Source organism: Hyaena hyaena, unplaced genomic scaffold (genome assembly GCF_003009895.1).
Source record: "Hyaena hyaena isolate Hyena2069 unplaced genomic scaffold, ASM300989v1 scaffold_269, whole genome shotgun sequence".
Classification (NCBI taxonomy): Eukaryota; Metazoa; Chordata; class Mammalia; order Carnivora; family Hyaenidae; genus Hyaena; species Hyaena hyaena.
The window spans coordinates 683,182-705,221 of NW_024080896.1; the positions used below are offsets into that span (position 1 = coordinate 683,182).

The window sequence follows — 22,040 nt, forward strand, 5'->3', positions numbered from 1 at the left end:
TGTTTACTAATCAGCTTGTTTCTGTGGTGCAGTTTGAGTTGATCCCATCTGTAGCCTTTCAGGGGGTTGAATACTTCGAGAAGGCTGCTGGCTCTTGTGGGCTTCTGGGTGGATGTCAAGGCTTTGTATTCTTTCTCAAAGCTATGGTTTTTCATTTGTACAATTCCTACCCAGAAGAGGGAACAGCAGAACACCTTAGCAGCAATGTTATGAATGCTCTGTGACCAGAAACTGAATTTTAGGTACCTTATGAGTTAAATTGACTAGATGTATCATGTTAATAATTGATAGCACTGCTTTGATAGGAATATATGTTCAGGCATCCAAACCATTGCTTTATAAACTTGTAACATATGCTCTTAGAAGTTTCACTTCCTTGTAACGATTATCCCTGCAGAATTATTATATCTTCTCAGGTATAATAAAAATAATAATAGCTAATATTGATCGAGGGCTTATTTTATCCGACTTTGTTCGAAGCACTATACATGAATGATTTCACTGCTTTCCACAGCAGCCTTCTGCGGAGAAGGTACTGCTATTCATCTTATAGACAAGGAATCTAGAGCACGGCATTTAAATAACTTTCAGGGACAGCAGGTTATCGATCCAGGCAGTCTGGCTCTGGAACCCATTCTCCACTGTCATCTCAGTTTCTTTATTATACATGAAAAGTGTTTCTTTCCTTCATGTATGAAAAACCATAACCTATCACTTACATCTTAGAAAGTACAAGAGGCCTGACATATACTTTAACTTGTTAAGTAGTGGTGTTCTAGGAGAATATTATGCTCCTATCCTGGCTTTTGGTGCTGAACTATCTCAATATGTACCCTGTCTAGTCTCTTTTGTTTGACCAGGCTTCTAATGTACAGTTTCTGTAGGTACCTTCGAGCCCCAGCTGTGATTACTATTGATGGAAATTCCAGATGGATCAGAGCTAAATATATAGATTTATTTTAAAATCTGTAAGAAACTTATAATTAGAAAAAAGTTACAATGTGTTTATAACTGTGAAAAGGGCCTCTTGCAAAAATGATAAGACAAAGTCATGAAGTTTAAATTTTGACTCTATTTTAATTTAAAAGTATTTTATGATAGGAGATCCAAAAGATATGGGACACTCACTGTAATCAGTGATTCTTAAAACCCTGTGGGAAAAAATGATGAGATTTTTCACTAGTAAGATTTTTCTGCTGTGAGTTCCATTGAACTATAAGCTTCTTCCATTCGGTTACTTTTAACCATGGGTGAATCCATTTTAGATTGTGAAACAAATACAATAAAGACTAGAACTTTATGTAATTAGATGTGTTAGTCTATAAAATTGCATTTTGTGTACCAAGTTTGGTTTGATTATACCAGAAGTTGATTGATAAATCAGGGCAAAATATTAACTTGTTAATAGAAAAAGTACTTAGATGAAGCATTTTTCCTGGTTGACTAGAGAGGATCAGAGGTTGTGGTTAAGACTCATGTGTATGACTCACTGCCTGGGGGTTCACTCACTCTGGGACCTTGGACTTACACAGTCAATAAACCTGGTAACACCACCTTGACTCCATCTCTGATTGGCAAAGTTAGCAATGCCAGCTCCTCTTGTAAACAATTTGAGCTCCTGGACAATACTGATTGGGTGCCCTTTTTTTAGTCATTTGAATTGCTGCAAGAGGTTCAAAGTACATGTGGTATATAGCAGTAGATGAATAGGGATAAATAATAGGATTTATTTTTCTGATAAAAAACACATAATGCAAAATAAAAAAGATTCATGCTTCACCATACTGTTAGAGCAATAGCAAGTGTAAAGGAAGCAGCATTTTATCATTCTTCACCTTTAATTATTTTCTGTTTTAAAATGAAGGTCATGCTACATCATTTTTTACATTATTTTTAAAAATGCCACCAGCATAGCCTCATCATTATTAAAGGAACAAAATAAAACTTAAATCTATTAAAATATAGGTTGGCAAAGGATCCAGATATTTTTTTAAAAAATATTTTTAATTATTTCTGAGAGAGAGAGAGACAGCGTGAACAGGGGAGGGTCAGAGAGAGAGGGAGACACAGTATCTGAAATAGGTTCCAGGCTCTGAGCTAGCTGCCAGCAGAGAGCCCGACGCGGGGCTTGAACCCACGATCTGTGAGATCACGACCTGAGCCAAAGACGGAGGCTTAACCGACTGAGCCACCCAGGTGCCCCCAGATATTTTTATGAAGATGACTGTGTAGCCCTCAGTGGCTTAGATGGTATCAGAACAGTTTTTATTTACTGTTTGCAGAAATACTTCCAGCTTGTTGAGTAAATAAATGTTTTTCTACCTGTGGTTTGGAGCTTGGAGCATATGGTTTTCTCTTATTCCCAGTTTCATTTTAACTTTAGATATAGAATGTTTTCTTTTTTTTTTTTTTTGAATTTAAAAAATTATTTCTGAGAGAGAGAGAGAGAGACAGCATGAACAGGAGACGGTCAGAGAGAGAGGGAGACACAGAATCCGAAACAGCCTCCAGGCTCCGAGCTAGCTGTCAGCACAGGGCCCAATGCGGGGCTCGAACCCACTAACCGTGAGTTCATGACCTGAGCCGAAGTTGGATGCCTAACTGACTGAGCCACCCAGGCGCCCCGATATAGAGTGTTTTCTATAGTTGTTTGATTTTGATCTTTGACTGCCTTGAATGTTTTCTGCCCCTCTGACAGTAAGACAGTTTTATATTTATTACATATATTCCTTTCACAAGTGAGCAGTAAAAGAATAATTTTATGCTGGAAACTTTCAAACCTATTCAGAAGGAGAACAAATAGTATAACAGACCCCATGTACCCACCAACCAGGTTCAGCAATTATTAACATTTAATATGTATCTTTTTGATAAGAGGCGTGGGCAAAGTCTTACTAATGAAACAATAACAAGTGTGGCAAGGTTGCGTTAATTGGGGGAGAATTCCATTCTAATTGGCTTACACTTTTTGAATTATAAAGTCAACAAGAATTTAAGTAGTTAAATCTATAAAGTTACTAAAACTTGATTAATCAAGTTTTGCCTAGTAGAAAGTGAATAGAGCTTATATTTAACCATGTTATTCAGCACATGCTTATGTATTATCTTGAGTCACCTTAAAATCATTTTTGGATGTAGGCAAAGGACAAGTCATTCATAAAACGCTCCTTTTTATTGTTACCTGCCATTTCAAGAGGGTTAGTTTCATTTTCTCAACTAAGTTCTTGGAGAGTTGAAACTCCTCCACGAATTTCTGTCTTAACTCCACCACTCTGATTACTTCCTTGCTTTGTAAATAGCAAACAATTTAGTTTATTTGTTCATAATACTAAGCATTTGTAAATTCTTGAAAATATTTCATGGACTTAAAGTTTTCTTAACTTGGCAGTATTACTAATTTTCTAATAAACTTTCTTCTAAGATTATTTATTTATTAATTTTTTTAATGTTTATTTATTTATTTATTTATTTTTTAAATTTTTTTTTTTTAATGTTTTATTTATTTCTAGGAGAGAGAGAGAGAGAGACAGCGTGAGCAGGGGAGGGTCAGAGAGAGAGGGAGTCACAGACTGAAATAGGCTCCAGGCTCTGAGCTGGCAGTCAGCACAGAGCCCGACGCGGGGCTCGAACCCACGAACCGCGAGATCATGACCTAAGCGAAAGTCGGACGCTTAACCGACTAAGCCACCCAGGCGCCCCTTTTAATGTTTATTTTTGAGAGAGAGAGAGAGCATGAGTGAGGGAGGGACAGAGAGAGGGGAACAGAGGATCCAAAGCGTGCTCTGGCTAACTGTGTTAGCCTGATGTGGGGCTCAAACTCACAAACTGGTGAGATCGTGACCTGAGCTGAAATTGGACACTCAACCGACTGAGCCCCCTGGGCACTCCTCTTCTAAGATTATTTATTAAAAGTAAACCCAACCCTGATTTTGTGACTACAGATTAATAATGAGTCAGTGATAGTCACAGCAACAACAGCTGTATTGTATGCTTGCCTCCTGCCAGGTTCTAAATAGTTTCATTAAATCCTCATGTGGACTTTTTGAGGAAGTTCTTTTTTTTTTTTTTTTTTTTTTTTTTAAATCCCTGTTTTGTAAAAGGAATCTGAGATTTAGGGAGTTAAAGTGATATGCCCAACATCCCACAACTGGTATTGACTAGGATTTTTTAAGTTGTATTTTCTGTTTGGGAAAGTGGTTTCTGCACTAAAACAAACAATTTGATAAACCCATAGATTTAAACTGAATTATGAGTCTAACCATTAGTTTTCTTTCTTTTTCACAATAGGCTACTGAATTCAGTGAATGGAAGAATGTTCTATTTATTGTACAGTTTCTTCTTTCCTGTTTTTTGGGGTAAGAAACCATATATAAGTAGAAATTTGGTCTATGATATCTCTTGACAAGTCAAATCAAAATATACATTCTGTCTGCTCTGTCAAAATCCCTTTGTGCTTCTCCAGCTTTCTCTGGAAAGCACCCATGCAGCAGAGGAGTGGAGTGAGAGCCAGGATCCCTGGGAACACAGCTGGAACGACGAGGAGCAAGCATGAAACACTGCTGTTTTTTTTAAAGTCGTGCTAACGATGTCACTGTCTCCAAAATATGGTGTTGCTTATTGATTTCTGAAAGTTAGTCTGCATGAGGTCAGCTAGTGTATCACATTCAGTGCTGTTTGTTGTCTTTGCTACATTGTCCCCAGTTTTTCAAGAGCTTCCACCTCACATAAATATGTGGAAATGACCACCACTTGCTCTAGTGCTGTACCTGCCATATTCAGGGAAATTTCTGAGGAGCAATGTCCAGGCCATTGTCTTGTCCAACAATTTTAGGCTTTTGTTCTTAAAATTTTCTTCACGTCTGTTGTCCTGTTGAGAAGCCATGCAGCCTGTGTCTTTTATCTTCCAGACACTTGAAAATTCTCTTTCATGAATGGGGTAACACATGCAACTAGTAAATAATCCAAGAGCTACAACAGCATTCACAGGGAACAAAAGCTACCATCCCTTTTCCCCTGCCCTCCATCCCTGCAGTTTTCCTCTGCAGAGGTGACTGCTGTTTGAAGTCTTTGGAGTATTCTTCCTGGGTGGGGCTCCCTCCATATACGAACACCTGTCTTTTAGCCTATCCTGAAAGGTGCTTTGAATGACTGTGTCAGGGAATTACTTATCAAAAGACTTTTCCTGTGAATTTCCCCCTTATTTTTTTTTTTTTTACCACCAATAGCACAGTTTTCATTATGTTTAAATTAGCTAAGAACAGCTCACAGTCTCTGATCAAACTTGATTTTAATTGCAGTGATATAGTCACACACGATGAAAACATTTATGTATAGCCTCCATTTCACTAATTCTCTTTTTAGCTGTCTCTGATTTAATGTTGAGCCTGTTGATGGACTTTTTGATTTTAACAATTTTTTATTTGTGAAAGTTTCACAGGTTCCCCCCCCCCCCAAACTTATTATTCATTCCTAACATTCTCTCCTTGGTGATCTTTGTGACTGTCGTAACTTTCATTTCTTCAAATGTTATACACATAGCTGTTCTGTATTCTGCATCTAATGATCCCAGTATCTGCAGTTTTTGAGACTATAAATGTGTATGTAGTTTGTGACTGTCAAACTGTGTGTAGTTGGTGACCTGTGGTTATGAGCACACTGCTTAATCAGTGTTATGGGCTGATTGCCCATAACAAAAGGCAAATTTGAGAAACCTTCCTGTGGGGACAGATTGTTTCTGTTCCTGCTGTCAGCCAAGTATTGCCCCTGACCTGGACCGCCATATGCATTTCTGAAGGTCTAGGCTCAGTGAGCTAAAGTGTCCCTCCCAAATTGGAGTCTGGCTCAAAGCTCAGTTTCCGGACAGTGCTGTTCTGCCAAGGTCTCTGCTCCCCTATTCTGTTTCAGCTGTGTTCTGCTCTGACTCCTGCCTGGCCCTAATACCTTACCAGTCTGTGTCCAGTTCCTCCTTTTTTAAAAGAGGAGGGTTTGAGTGACCTCTTGTGCCTCTTTCAAGACCAATATCTCTCAAGTAGTGTGTCCTTTACAGGCATAGGTTGCTCTGCAATGGGAGGGTCCCTTCGGGCACTTAGGCAGCCATTGTCAGAAGCATAAGTTAAGTGAAATACTTATAGTTTTACCAGTTGTTGTCTCACATTAAACTTTGAAAACAGAATCTAAGCCATGCTGTGAGTCATCCTTTGTCAAACTATCTTTTCTTTTCTCTCTGATTAAAAAAAATTCAATCCATAACATACAAACTCAGATTAGTACCTTTCCCTGGCTAATCCTAGATTCACATATGAACAACAAAGCCAAATTTCAAAGTTTTTTCTCATTTCACTATAAACTTGATGACATTCTGTTTCTATTTTGTTTTTTTAATTTTTCTCTCTCTTTTTATTACTTGCATTATACCACTTAATCATTCCTAGAAGGAATTCAAGAAGTAGAACCTCCAGTGTCACCTGTCCTCAGTGAATGACGTGGTAGGTGGGGCCTGGATGTGATCTGCCACTCTCTGGGCTTGTCTGTCATAGGCTTGGTCCTCTCTGTGTATAACTCCATGCATTTTTTTCCCATTTAATAATGTGTTTCTTAGAAAACAAATGCTCTTGATAAAAGTTTTTATCATTAGTAGTCACTTTACAAATGAAAATGCCCTACAGGCATATTAATTATAAATAAATCAGTAAATGATGAAATCATCAAGATTTCAGGTTTCTCCCAACTTTAAGGATGAAAACTAGGTAGGTCTGTTTTTTAAGCAGGTCTTTTGAGGACACTAAAATCATGGCACTCTTCCAACAGCTAAATGTCTGAACTCTGGAATCAGATGGCCTGGGTTTGAATCATGGCCTTGCCACTTATTAGCTCTGGATCCTTGGACAAGTTATTTAACAAGTCTGAGCCTCAATTTCCTTATCTTTAAAATGGCGACAATGAAATAAAGTATCAGATTCATAGGATGGGGTTATGTGGGTTGAATGAGATAATAGAGACGAGCACTTAGAACAGTGCTGGACACACGGAAAATGCTCAGTAATGTTTAGTGTTGTTGTTATTGATAATATTTCTATTTCTTGAGGTCAGCCTGTTTTTAAGCTGACCTCTTTTCACCCCAGACAGAACTGGTTCTACCTATAGTGCATGGTCTTAAACAGTTTTTCTTCTGTTACATATACAGTTGACCCTTGAACAACACGTTTGAACCATGTCGGTCCATTTATGTGTGATTTTTTTTTTTTTTTTGATAAATACATATAGTACTGTAAGTGCATTTTCTCTTCCTTATGATTTTTTATTATAGATACTAATTCTTTATTAGCTTTATATACTTAAGTATCTTATTACAGCATGGGACTCGTTTTTGTTACTTTCCTTAGGATTTTTCTTTTCTTTCTTTTTTTTAAGAGTACATAATTTATTTAAATTCAAGTTAGTTAACATACAATGTAGTATTAGTTTCAGGAGTAGAAACCAGCAGTTCATCACTTCCATATAACACCCAGTGTTTATCAAACAAATGCTCTCCTTAATGCCCATCACCCATCTAGCCTGTCCTGACACCAACCTCCTCTCTAGCAAGCCTCAACTTTTTCACTGTGTTTAAGAGTCTCTTATGCTTTGCTTCCCTTTCTGTTTTTTCTTATTTTTCCTTCCCTTCCCCTGTGTTCATCTATTTTGTTAATTAAATTCCACATATGAGTGAAATCATATGATGTTTGTCTCTCTCTGACTGACTTATTTCGCTTAGCATAATACATTCTAGCTCCATCCATGTTGTTGCAAATGGCAAGATTTCATTGTTTTTGACCACCGAGTAATATTCCATTGTATATATACATACAACATCTTCTTTATGTAGTCATCAGTTGATGGCCATTTGGCTCTTTCTATATTTAGCTATTGTTGATAATGCTGCTATAAACATTGGGGTGCATGTGCCCCTTCAAATCAGCATTTCTGTATCCTTTGGATAAATACCTAGTAGTGCAATTCCTAGGTTATAGGGTAGTTCTATTTTTAATTTTTTGAGGCCCCTCCATACAATTTCCAGAGTGGCTACACCTGTTTGCATTCCCTCCAATAGTGCAAGAGGGTTCCCCTTTCTCTACATCCTCACCAGCATGTGTTGTTTCCTGAGTTGTTAATTTTAGCCATCTGACAGGTGTGAGGTGGTATCTCATTTTGGTTTTGAGTTGTATTTCCCTGATGATGAGTAATGTTGAGCATCTTTTCATGTGTCTGTTAGCCATCTGGATATTTTCTTTGGAGAAGTGTCTATTCATATCTTCTGCCCATTTCTTTACTGGATTATTTGGTTTTTGGGTGTTGAGTTTGATAAGTTCTTTATAGATTTTGGATACTAATCCTTTATTTGATAATGTTATTTGCATATATCTTCTCCCATTTCATCAGTTGCCTTTTAGCTTTGTTGATGGTTTCCTTTGCTTTGCAGAAGCTTTTTATCTTGATGAGGTCCCAATAATTCATTTCCTTATGAATTTTCTTAATAACATTTCCTTTTCTCTAACTTGCTTTATTGTAAGAATACAGTATGTAATGCATATAAAACACAAAGTATGTGTTAATTGACTATGTTATCAGTTAGGCTGCTGCTCTACAGTAGGCTATTAGCAGTTAAGGTTTTGGGAAGTCAAAAGTTATACCTAAATTTTTGACTGGAGAGTTGGTGGGGTTGGCACCCCTAGCTCCTATGTTGTTCAAGGATCAGCTGTACTTTACCTTCAGTGGTTAAATTTTAATTCTGAAACTGCTCTTGAAGGAAACTCCAATTTTGGCATAGTGGATTTTTCAGAAACCTTTCTTGAAGTTTCTCACTCAAAGCATTGGATTATTTATTTTTTCATAGTAAGAGAAGCCATTGTAAGCTTCTGAGCACATTCTTGGTCTTCAGAACAACTGGTACGGGCTCATCTGTCCCTTTTCTTTAGCCCCTGCTCAAGGAACGACTTAGGGCTCATACATATGCATCCCAACCCTTATTCCAGAGGACTGTGATGCTCAGCTTCTTACTTATTTTCACTCTTTCAAGTTTGCATTTCAAACTTGCTTTTTCTAACCACCAAACCTTTGTCCTATGTTGAAAATATTATTACAGAATTTTAACAGTTAAAAAATGTATGTTAAGTGAATGGAATGGTGAAAAGGGCAGACTTTTAATTTTCTGTTGAATTATGGTAGAAAGATTCAGCTCTCAGAAATGCTGTCTGTAATCAGGAGTTTGTAAATAAAACATATGATTGAGTTTAATTATGTCAGGAAGGTAAACTGGATTGTAGGAGCTTAGATCATTTAATGCAGGCAAAAGTAAAACATAGGCTGAAATTTAAGTGGACAAACTAGATTTTCAAAAGGTCGCTCTGCAGGTCTTTTTAATCTTGCCGAAAAATTCCAGGCTTCAGTTTGTTCATACCAGTGGCTGGCACCAGCCCTTGGGCCTTGGAGGTGATTATTCTAGTCTCTTTCTGCCCCAGTAGCAGACCTTTTGGTCCAACTGAAGGAGTAATATATTCCTTAATAAAAACATAGAAGTATCATATATTTTCTAATCACAGGATAAAAAAATGTTCTGTTCATTGAACCTTCACTATTCCAGCCAAGATGTAGCAGACAAGAGAAAACAGGACCCTGCGGATAGCAGGGACACAGGAGCAAAGGCCCTTTAAAGAGTGCAGTTATTCCCACATTCTCAACAAATCTTAGTGTAAAATTGGTGCTTTGGGAGGATGGACCACAGTTATGCCACAATTTTGGCATCCCTGGCACACCACTGAGGGCTTGGGTAGGAGTGTCTTCTTACTAGAGACGGGTGAGATGAGATTACTTGAAATTCCTTGAAATCTGGAATTAGACTAATGTGCTAGGGTACCACTGTGGTTTGTGGAAGGAATGTAAAAGTGGCCCATTATTATTTGAACATTTGTGTTGAATTTATATATATGCTCATTAACAGAATGATAACCAGCACATGTTGTAAACGAGGTCGTTTGAGTTCTGTTTGTGACTTGCACCAGTGTGCCATACAACATTGGGAAATCATTTATTTTTTTGGTGTCATTTTCAGAAACAGTAAGAACCTCAGAGCAGGAGTTCTACTCCAGGGGTTTCCATGTGAGAACCTCCATGTCTTGGGACCTATAAGCTGAAACACACTGCTGGCATCTGTTGTCTGAACGTGTATCACATATATGTACTATTATTTTTCAAATTTACATAGGTATCTGATCTAAAAAATACAGAATGTCAAGAAGCTGCTGATAATTCAGCTGTGCTTTTAAATATCTTTGTATTTTATTAATCCACGGATGCTAAAAGCAAAAGTACTGTCACGTGGAGGTTGACATTTTTAGTGTTAAAAGTGATATGGTTTCCTTTGTACTGAGTTAACAGAGGTTCTTTTAGTCTAGAACCTTGGTCTTCTTAGCTAAAGGATTATATAGGTGCATATTTGAATATAGAAATAGATTGTTTCTTATAGTATATGTGCTGCCGAAGCGAGCACAATAGATTGTTTCTTATAAAGAAAACTGTAATACACTACTTTGATCCTTGTGGATATATATCTATATCTGTGTATATATGTATATCTATCTATCTATCTATCTATCTATCTATCTATCTATCTATCTATCTCTCCTCTCTGGGGACACCTAGTGGTGACACTAAGAAATGCAGCCTTTTCATCTAGAGGCCATCTTTTATTTAAGACCGTGGCTAATTCAGACTCCCCAGGCCTTGGGGGGAGGGGGGGGGTGTTGCTCTTCCTGTGCTCAGCCCAGCTGATGAGTTTGTGTCCTAGTTACCCACATTCATGGTAGATGGATACTGGGATCTTATATCCAAGGTATTCTCCAATTCTGAATGTAGGTGGAGCTGGTTTCACTAAAATGTGGGATGGAGAAAACATTGCATGATTGGAACCCTGGGGTATGCATTTTAAAATAAAAATAAAAGTAGAAACCATGATTGCCTTGGGTTTAAGTCTGTACTAATTTAGGAAGCCTGCAGGAAACTTTTCTGTGTCCCCTAAGTTGGGTTAGACCCCTTCTCTGTGCTATAATCTCTGGTATTTTATTAGACTCACCTCCTCCAGGGCGGATGCTGTGGGTTATCTGGACCTAGCAGAGTAAGGCACTCAGTAACATCACATTGAGTTTTTTAATCTTTTTATTTTATGCATGAATAGGATTTTTTATAGTTCTCGGGGCTCTGGATTAATGTTGAATTTATTAAATTTATAAACATTTAAAAACTTAGGTTTTTTTAAGCCTTTAAATTCAATTTATACACACTGTTGCTGTATTTATAAAGTTACTAATTTTTTTAAATATTTTTATTTATTTCTAGGAGAGAGAGACAGCGTGAGCAGGGGAGGGTCAGAGAGAGAGGGAGACACAGACTCCGAAATAGGCTCCAGGCTCTGAGCTGACAGTCAGCACAGAGCCCAACGCGGGGCTCAAACCCATGAACCGCGAAATCATGACCCAAGCGAAAGTCGGACGCTCAACCGACTAAGCCACCCAGGCGCCCCAATAAAGTTACTAATTTTTGTATTAACATAATATTTACTTTCATTATTTGATTAATGGTTTATTAACTCAAGTTTAGCTGATTAAAACCTAAACAATTTGCTGTAAGTTAGTCTCGTTTACTACTCAGTGATTTAGAAAAAAATTAAGCTTTTTAAACTGCATTTGTAAATAGAGTTCATCTGATTTTTCACCAGCTATTCTAAGTCCTAATGAGGCCCTAGCAAAACTTAACAGCCAGGTTGCTTAACACACCTAAGCAACCCTTTGAAACCTAATAAACCAAACTTAGAAATGTGGTAAATCAGCCTCTCTTAAACATCAGATACTTAGGTTCATATGGACTCATATTTTCTTACTTCTTTCAAATGAAAATTGCAAGTCTAATCCCAATTGCAGATTTCAGTTTCAAATCACAGAGGCCAAGCTGATAGGTCTTCTAACTTGTCAAATTGTGGGAATTACCTTAATAACAGAGACATGGTATTGTGAAGATTATAGAATTTAAGGTTGTAATTGAGTTTAGTCCTTAACATGAAAGCTTGGTGTACTTTATCTAATATTTTTTCTTTACTATCCCTGTTAAGAAACATACTGAGGCCAAAAGCAGTTACTGTGTTGAAGATTTGTGATCTGGAGTCTATTACTAGCAGTCAGAGATTCTCACCTGGGCTGGGCACTAAATTACGGCAGGAAGAGACTACCTAAAACACAGGGGCTCGAGCTGAGCCCTTTCTGAAGAGTCTGATTCCCTCCACTCTGTCACTGGGGGCAGGGGGGGAGTGTCCAGGTTTATGCCTCCTAACTGGGATTTAGCTTTAAAATCAAACACATCTTATTATTTCTCTTGGATGGAATTTACACCCCACTTAGGCTGCAGCTAATTGTCTCACTTCTTGATTGAAATGAATGTATTTCTTCTGATTGGATTCTTTCCTATACATATATACTTTTTGTCTGGTGCTTGGTCATAATTTGTAGTCATTTTCTTGTCAATATAGTGCTCAATGTTGAATGTCTGGTGAATTCACTTTGGTCATAGGGTACAGGATTATCACTGACATGTGGAATCCACTAATTTCTCTCTCTGTCTCTCTCTCACACTCACACTCTTTAGTCCCTATCACCTACCTATTTCACCCATCCCCATACCCACCTCCCCAGTGGTAACCGTCTGTTTCTTGGTCTCTCCCTCTCTCTCTTTTTCCTGTGCTCACTTGTTCTTTAAATTCCACATATGAATGAAATCACAAGGTGTTTGTCTTTCTCTGATTGGCTTATTTCTCTTAGCATAATATTTTCTAGCTCCATCTAGGTCATTGCAAATAGCAAGATGTCATTCTTTTTTATGGCTGAGTAATATTCCATTTGTGTGTGTGTGTAGCACATCTTCTTTATCCGTTCATCTCTTTTTTCCCAGTTTTTAAAAGAAAGGTTTATTGGGGCGCCTGGGTGGCTCAGTCAGTTAAGCATCTGACTTTGGCTCAGGTCATGATCTCACTGTGGGTTTGAGCCCCGCATCGGGCTCTGTGCTGACAGCTAGCTTCACAGCCTGGAGGCTACTTCAGATTCTGTTATCTCCCTCTCTCTCTCACCCTCCCTTGCTCATGCTCTCTCTCTCGCTCTCTCTCTCTCTCAGAAATAAATAAAAAAGCGTTAAAAAAATAAAAGATTTATTTAATAAATTTCACTTAGTACAATACATCTAATGGAAATCACAGTACAAGGAAAGATTTAAATCAAAGCCTCAGAATCTCATACAAACAATATCACTAAACTCCTAAAGTATTGGTATTACATTTCAAAACTGTCCCAGATCTTAAAAAAAAAAAAGAGCAGCATTTAACATAATTGTAACTGTTTTAATCTACACACGCTTGCTGCCGAGGCACTCTCGTACAACAGAACTAACTTGAGGAAAACAAAAAATTGTTTTAACAGTGATGGTCAATACTAAATGTTGCTATTACATCCCAGATGAATGTCTCAGTGTTCACAATTACTGAGCTTGAAGTTCTTAAACAACCTTAACCTCCACTTTAGAGTAAACATGACTCGTAAGCCTATAACACAAAACTCTTAATTTTTAAATTTTTAATTAAAAATTTTTTTTATGTTTATTTTTGAGAGAGAGATAGAGATACACAGAGAGTGAACAGAGGAGGGGCAGAGAGAGAGGGAGACAATCTGAAGCAGGCTCCAGGCTCTGAGCTGGCAGCACAGAGCCCAACATGGGCTCAAAGCCATGAACTGTGAGCTCATGACCTGAGCCAAAGTCGGACACTTAACTGACTGAGCTACCCAGGTGCCCCTAAATTTAATTTTTTAAACTAGGCTTCACACCCAGTGTGGATCCCAGTGCAGGGTTTGAATTTGCAACACTGAGATCAAGAGTCAGAAGCATAACTGATTGAGCCACCTAGGTGCCCATAAGTTTTATAGAAAGAAAGAAAGAAAGAGAGAGAGAGAGAGAGAGAGAGAGAGAGAGGGAGGGAGGAAGTATGGAGGAAGGAAGGATAGAGGGAGGAAAGGAAAGGAAGAAAGGAGGGAGGGAGGAAAGGAAGGAAGGAAAGAAAAAGAAACAGAGAATGAAAAGAGAGAAGCTGACCAAGAGTGATCAGAATCAAGGCTATTTTCCATTCATCAGTCATACTGGGTATGCTAGATATCCCTTCCGTTCTACAAGTGCCATTATCCATCATCTCTTGATGGACACTTGGGCTACTTCTATCATTTAGCTATTGTAAATAATGCTGCACTAAACATAGGGGTGATTTTGTATTTTGAATTAGTGTTTTTGTATTTTGGGGGTAAATACATAGTAGTGTGATTACTAGATCATAGAGTGGTTCTATTTTTACTCTATGAAGAACCTCCATACTGTTTTCCACAGTGGCTGCACCAGTTTACATTCCCACCAGAAGCACACAGGTATTTCTTTTTCTCCACATCCTTACCAACACTTCTTTCCTGTGTTTTGGATTTTAAACACTCTGGCAGGTGTGAGATGATATCACATTGTACTTTTGATTTGCATTTCCCTGATGATCAGTGATGTTGAGCATCTTTTCATGTGTCTGTTGCCCATCTGGATGTCTTCTTTGTAGGAATGTCTGTTGATGTGTTCTGCCCATTTTTTTTACTGGATTATTTATTTTGGGGACATTGAGTTTAATAAGTTCTTTATAGGTTTTGGATACTAACCCTTTATCAGATTATCATTTTCAAATATCTTCTTCCATTTAGTAGGTTGCCTTTTAGTTTTATTGATTGTATCTTTTGCCATGCAGCTTTTTATTTTGATGTAGTCCCAATAGTTTACTTTTGCTTTTATTTCCTATGTCTCGAGAGACCTGTTTCAATGTTGCTATGACCAATGTCAAAGAAATTACTGCCTGTGCTCTCTTCTAGGATTTTTATGGTTTTAGGACTCATATTTAAGTTCTTAATCTATCTTGAGTTTATTTTTGTGTACAGTGAAAGAAAGTGATCCAGTTTCATTGCTTTGCACATTGCTGTCCAGTTTTATCAACACCATTTGTTGAAGAGATTGCTTTCACATTGTATGTTCTTGCCTCCTTTGTGGAAGATTAATTGACCATTTAATTGTGGGTTTATTTCTGGGTTTTCTGTTCTTTGATCTGTCTATTTTTGTGCCAGTACTATACTGTTTTGATGACTACAGCTTTGTAATATAACTTGGAATCTGGAATTATGATACCTCCAGTTTTGGGTTTTCTTTTTAGGATTACTTTGATTAGTTGGTGTCTTTTATGGTTCCATACAAATTTTAGAATTGTTTGTTCTAGTTTTGTGAAAGATCCTGTTGGTGTTTTTATAGGAATTACATTAAATCTGTAGCTTGCTTTAGGTAGTATAGACATTTTAACAATATTTGTTCTTCCAATCCATGATCATGGAAGATCTTTCCATTTCTTTGTGTCATCTTCAATTTCTTTCATCAGTGTTTTATAGTTTTCAGAGGACAGGTCTTTCACCTCTTCAGTTAAGTTTATTCCTAGGTGTCTTATTATTTTTGGTGCAATTGTAAATGGGATTGTTGTCATAATTTCTCTTTCTACTGCTTCATTATTAGTGTATAGAAAAGCAACAGATTTCTATGCATTGATTTTGTATCCTGTGACTTTACTAAATTTGTTTATCAATTCTGGCAGTTTTTTGGTGGAGTCTTTTGAGTTTTCTTTATATATTATCACATTATCTGCAAATAGTGAAAACTTTATTTCTTCCTTACCAATTTGGATATCTTTTGTTTCTTTTTGTTGTCTCATTGCTGTGGAATCCATTAATTTCAGTCTCTTTCATCCGAAGCCAGTGACCCTTCATTGATTTTCGCTTCTAACACCAGTGGTTCTCAGCTGCTGCACATGAGAATTATCTGTGGAGCTTTGATACTGCATACAGCCAAGGCCCCACCTCAAATCAGCAGGAAGCAAACTTCTGTCAGGCATCATTGTGTGTTAAAAGTGTGCCAGGTGATTCTGATGCACAGAAGATTTGAGAGCACTGTGTGACATAGCTGTTAAACAAAAGGTTTCAGACCATTACAGAAACTTTCCCCATCCTTACCCCCTTTGCATGGAAATAGAATGGGAAATGCATAGACAGAATGAAAAGCACTCCCAAGGAAGAAAGTTTGGCCAGTTCACCACTGGACCATTTTCTTGTAACAAGTTGGAGTTATAAAAGGGGTGTTTTAAGATGTAGGTTATAAAATCTTTATCATACGTTTTTCTTGCTTATTTGTTTAAAGCACTTGTGGGTAGGTCATGTGGGGACTCTTCTTAATGTGTTATTACATGCAGCACAGTAAGGCACACAACCAAGCCTTTGCTTCCTTGCCCCAGGTTTCTCTTGATGTACTCCACAGTTTTGTGCAGCTATTACAATTCGGCCCTCACGACGGCAGTGGTTGGAGCCATCAAGGTAAGGGGGTGACGCCTTGGGAAATCAGCCATGAATCCAGTCTTCATGATAGAAGCCAAGTTTGATTTTATTGTTATTACGCGTGGGATAGTGAGCATGGAGGCTTCTGACATTTTCAGCTGCACCGGGTGATCTGTTCTTAGGTCTTCTCATCCCCTAATCAATAAAACAGGGAGGGCTTGTTGATTTAAAAAGAAGAGACAAATTATGACTTTAAAATTAGGGGTGGTGGGAGGGGATGATCTGGGAAAATGAAGAAAAGCTGAAAAAAATTCCAAATTTCTGTGCTCACCAAGATACCTCCTTTGGTACCTTGTTAGTATGGTTTGGTTTTCTGGGAGAACCTGCTGGCTAAAAAAGGGAAGCCTCATGAAGAACTGTTTTCAATCTAAGTATAAACTCACTTATAAGGTTCTAAACTCATGGATTGCGTGTAGGTGTGTTTTGTGTGTGTACATTTGAATATACACAGGACTGAAAAGGAGGGTGGGGTGTTCTGCGTTCTCTCATACAGTTCCTTTGTTTCTCTGTTCATGTGAATAGAGTGGGTGAGAAATACTGCCTGCTTTAACAGTTGACTGCTGGCTGCCCAGACCCTCCTAGAATATACTGGGCAGGGTGCTGCTTAGAATTTGCTTGATATCTGATCTGTCTGAGCTTAGGGTCAGGATGATTAAAATTCACTACCCAATAATGGTAAAGAGATGGGATCTGGAAAGCTGATTATAACTCAACTCTTACATATCTTTTTTTCTTGTGTGTTAAACGCAACGGGCATAAATGATGCAGTGTTCTGTAAATATCATGCCATAATTCACCTTACTTCTTCTTTTTTTAATGTTCTATTTATTTTTGAGAGAGAGACAGAGAGACAGAGAGACCATGTGAGCAGGGGAGGGTCAGAGAGAGAGGGGGATCCAGAATTTGAAACAGGCTCCAGGCTCTGAGCTGGCTGTCAGCACAGAGCCTGACGCGGGGCTCGAACCCATGAACCGTGAGATCATGACCTGAGCTGAAGTCGGACACTTAACCGACTGAGCCAGCCAGGTGCCCCTACCTTACTTCTTTATAAAGCCATATGTTAATGATTTTTTACTCATTAATTCAATGCTCTGTGAACACCTGCTATGTACATATAAGTCTCTGGGCAAAGTAACTATAATATTTAGTTTCACATTTTACCATATACTTGTATTTCCGCCCTAAATTCTTCATTTTTGAAATGATTGATCTGGGGTGCCTGGATGGCTCGGTCAGTTAAGTGTCCAGCTCTTGATTTTTGGCCCAGGTCACAATTGTGTGGTTTGGGAGGTTGAGCCCTGAGTTGGGCCCTGTGCTGACAGCATGGAGCCTGCTTGGGATTCTCTCCCTCCCTCTCTCTCTCTGCCCCCTCCCTGGCTCACATTTTCTCTCTCTCTCAAAATAAATAAATAAATAAATAAACTTTAATAAAACAAAAATAAAATGACTAATCCTTTCTCTCTTTCTGCAGAATGTATCCATTGCCTACATTGGGATGTTTGTTGGTGGAGACTACATTTTCTCTGTGTTAAACTTCATAGGGTTAAATATTTGGTAAGTGGGATTTCTAAATGAACTCATTTAATTTTTTTTAAATGTTTATTTTTAAGAGAGAGAGTACTTGGGGAGGGACAGAGAGAGAGGGAGTCACAGAATTCGAAGTAGGCTCCAGGCTCTGAGCTGTCAGCACAGAGCCCAACGTGAGGCTCGAACCCACGAACCACGAGATCATGACCCGAGCTGAGGTCGGACACTTAACTGACTGAGCCACCCAGGCACCCCTAAATGAACTAATTTTAGTAAAATATGAATTTTAAAAGGTCTGGTTTATAAGTGAAAGAATGCAAGATGTTTTGACATTTTAGTTTCTAAGATAATTTTACTTAAATCACTCAGTTCATCTGTTTTTATGACATGCTCCTTCACATGGATCATGGGGATGTGTGTAATGAAAATTCAAGGGGCTGAGATCTAAATTTAATTCATGTGTCTTTCTCACAAAAAAGTCTCCTAAGTTATGTGTCTTCCTCTTGTGAAGTGGGCCTCACTGATGTCCTGCTCTGTCAGAACACCAAACTCTAAGGATATTGGGAGGAGTGGCTGAGATACTTTTGAAAGCATTTTGGGATCCCAGACATGGGGCCCTGTTTTAGGACAATAGTACAATTGATTCAACAATAAACCAGTTTTTGTTTTCTCTCCAAAGTTTTGTACTAGATTTGATCTACTCTTTTTCTTTCCCCAAAAGATTTCTAAATTAGAGGAGTGATTCTCATCAAGTCATCCACAAATTTGAGGAGAAAAATTCCCTTCAAATTGAGCTGGCTGTATTGATAAAGATATCAGGAACTGCTGGTGGTCCACCTATGAGATGTATTTATTCTCACTTTTTTTTTTCTCCTCTCAGCATGGCAGGGGGCTTGAGATACTCCTTTTTAACTCTGAGCAGCCAGTTAAACCCTAAACAACCTGTGGACGAAGAAAGCATCCCCCTGGATTTGAAGAGTTAGGATCTGGGGCAGACTTGCAGCCTGGCGCGCAGCCTGGGAACATGGAGTGGCATTCCCACATGTAGGAAGGTGGAGCCTGGTGTTCTGGTCGTGGACAACACTCACCCCCCTGGTTAAAGCACCACAGAAACATCTGCAAAATGCGGAGAGAATCTACCTCACGTGCTGCTGCACGGTGAGCCCTCATCAGTCCTGAGAAATATATTTGGGCAGAGCCTTCCCATCTGAAAGTGAATCTTTTCAGAGTACACCGTTGGTTGAAGGGATTGCTTCCAAAGGTCTTGCATAGGCAGAGCACTGACTGGTTGGTCACCCATCCAAATATCTGTGCTGCTGTTTGCCAGTACCATGTGTACTAAGAGAGGGAAAGGTCGATGGTGTGAAAGTGATTATTATCTTCAGCACCTTGGCCTTAATTTAATTTCAAAGGTCCCAGCCAAAGCAAAGTACCAGTGAGAGCATTTTTTTTTCAGTTTAAGCGGATTTGTCTTTATTTTAATAAGGTTAGCCAGTTAACTGCAAGTTATTTGTTAGCTTCGGTTTGATTTTATATGTTAGTATCTTTTCCCAATCATCAGAGTAAAATAAAAAATAATTTATATGCATGCCTCATACTGTGATATTATTGTAGATAGGCAGAAAGACAGAGTTATTCCCTCTGCCTCAAGGGTGATCTTCCTTTTAAGGCTCCCTCTGGAAAAAACTTATAAAATAACTCACTAGGAAAAAAACCTCCATGTGTCCTGTTAACATTTAGGTAACTCCTATTTCTCTCCCATCTCCCTAAGTTTGTTCAGGGGGCTTTGACACTCAGATCACTTAGACTTTAACCAAAGGTACATTTCTTCATAGGCTTGTCTAACCTCCCGCCGGGGGTTGGGGAGGGGTTTGGGAAGGAGCCCTGAATGGTTGGGCGTTATTATTTTTATTTCCATCAAAAAATGAGCTGGGATGGGGCACCTGGGTGGCTCAGTCGGTTAAACATCCGACTTCAGCCCAGGTCATGATCTCACAGTTCCTGGCAAGCCCTGCGTTGGGCTCTGTGCTAATAGCTCAGAGCTTGGAGCCTGCTTCAGATTCTATGTCTCCCTTTCTGCTCCTCCTCCTTCTCTCTCTCTCTCTCTCTCTCTCCCCCCCTCCCTCAAAAATGAATAAACATTAAAAAAAATTTTTAATTTAGTTTTAGTTGTAAAACACACAGAACATAACATTTACCATCTTAACCATTTCTAACTGTATAGTTCAGTAGTGTTACGTTTATTTATCATGTTGTGCAACCAATCTCTAGAACATTTTTGTCTTGCAAAACTGAACCTCTGTACCCATGAAACAGTAAGTCCCTATAGCCCCTGGCAACCACCATTCTTTCTGTCTTTATGAATATGACTACTCTAAATATATCAGTGAAATTGCACAGTACTTGTCTTTTTGTGCCTAGCTTGTCGCTAATGTCCCCAAGGTTCATCCACATTGTAGCATATGTTAGAATTCCTTTCTAAGGCTGAATGATATTCTATCATATGGTTGGGCATACCACATTTTGCTTTATCCATTGGTCTATCAATGGACATTTGGCTATTTATGAATAATTCTGCTGTGAACGTGGGAGTACGGATGTATCTTTGAGACCCTGGTGTCAATTATTTTGGATATTAAAATTTATTTCCTCTGTACACAGAATACTTCTGACATCAAATGTGTGGGGCATTTACCTCATATTAAGGAATTCTCCTATTCTCTGGATGCCAACTAGGTGTCCTACAATTCAATTCTGGCATTAATTTCCTGGAGCTAGTGCAGACCCCACAAGTTAAGGGCTCAGTCCTGCAAGGCTGCCCCCACTTCAGATGCTGATCTCAAGTCCCAGGTTGTTACTTGTGCTTCTGACCAACTGGCCACGAATCAGGAGTTTTCATACCCCTTCCCTTGGGTTCAATAGTTTTCTAGAGTGACTCACAGAACTCAGAGGAAGTGGCTTACTCTCTATTACAGGTTTAAAGGATACAGCCGTGGAACAGCCAGAAAGAAGAGTACATAGGAAAAAGTGTGTGGGAAGGGGCTTGGAGCGTCCCTGCCTTCTCTGGGTGCACCACCCTCCCACATATCGATGTGTTCACCAACCTGGAGCTCTCCCAAACCCCATGATTTTGGCATCCTTACTATTGCCTACAGCTGTGGCAACATTTTATATTCGCACAAAAGTTCCAGTTTCTCCATGTCTTGTCTAACACTTGTCATTATTTATTCATTTATTTATTTATTTCTAGCCATTCTGTTGGGAGTAAGGTGGTTATTTCATTAGAGTTTTGATTTGTGTTTGTCTAATTTTTAGTGGTCTTGAACATTTTCTTAATGTGCTTGTTGGCCATTTGTATATCGTTGGAGAAATGTCTGTTTGAGGCGCCTGGTGGCTGAGTTGGTTGAGTGTCCAACTCTTGATTTTGGCTCAGGTCATGATCCCAGGGTTGTGGGATGGAGCCCTGCATTGGGCTGTATGCTGAGCATGGAGCCTGCTTGGGATTCTCTCTCCCACTGGCACACTCTCTGTCTAAAAAAAAAAATCTACTTAAATCCTTTGCCCATTTTTGAGTTAGGTTGCTTTGTTGTTGTTGAGTTGTTAAGAGTCCTTTATTATTTTCCTTTTCCTTTTAAAAGGCTCCCAGAGCCTGACCTTGGGGCTCCCAGGCTATTGTAACAACCCTCCCTTGCATAGTGAACATCATTTCTGAAACCCAGAGGCCAAATATGCTAAGATTTGAAAAATGCAAACATCAACTCATGTTTTCAGTGACAAAACCAAGAGTAACAAGTTTTTGCTTTCTTCCCAAAATTTTTCTGATTTTCATTCTTAAAGGAAGATGATTTTGTGTTTTTCTACTCTTATTATGGTTAGTCCTTTGTTTTCATAGCTGGGATGCCTCGTAGGGGTTCTTATTTAATTTTCTTTTCTTCTGCAATCACCCTGAATACTTTTCTTGGCCTTTTCTTACACGGCCCTTTCTTTTTACCT

General features: G+C 38.6%; 1 protein-coding gene across 4 annotated transcripts in view; it reads left to right on the forward strand.

The window, feature by feature from the left end:
- The window catches only part of SLC35D2 (solute carrier family 35 member D2), a 55,864-nt gene extending 35,850 nt beyond the window's left edge, over positions 1–20,014 (forward strand). For 3 of the 4 annotated variants that reach the window (XM_039245658.1, XM_039245659.1, XM_039245660.1), the window contains 4 exons: positions 4,288–4,355; positions 16,421–16,499; positions 17,992–18,074; positions 18,928–20,014. In XM_039245658.1, coding sequence (XP_039101589.1) covers positions 4,288–4,355; positions 16,421–16,499; positions 17,992–18,074; positions 18,928–19,030 — 333 coding nt within the window. In that variant the 3' untranslated portion in view covers positions 19,031–20,014. Of the gene's footprint in view, positions 1–4,287; positions 4,356–4,462; positions 6,478–16,420; positions 16,500–17,991; positions 18,075–18,927 lie in introns of those variants that run through there. The other variant, XM_039245661.1, reaches the window with a different exon arrangement.
- Positions 20,015–22,040: the final 2,026 nt, after the last annotated feature.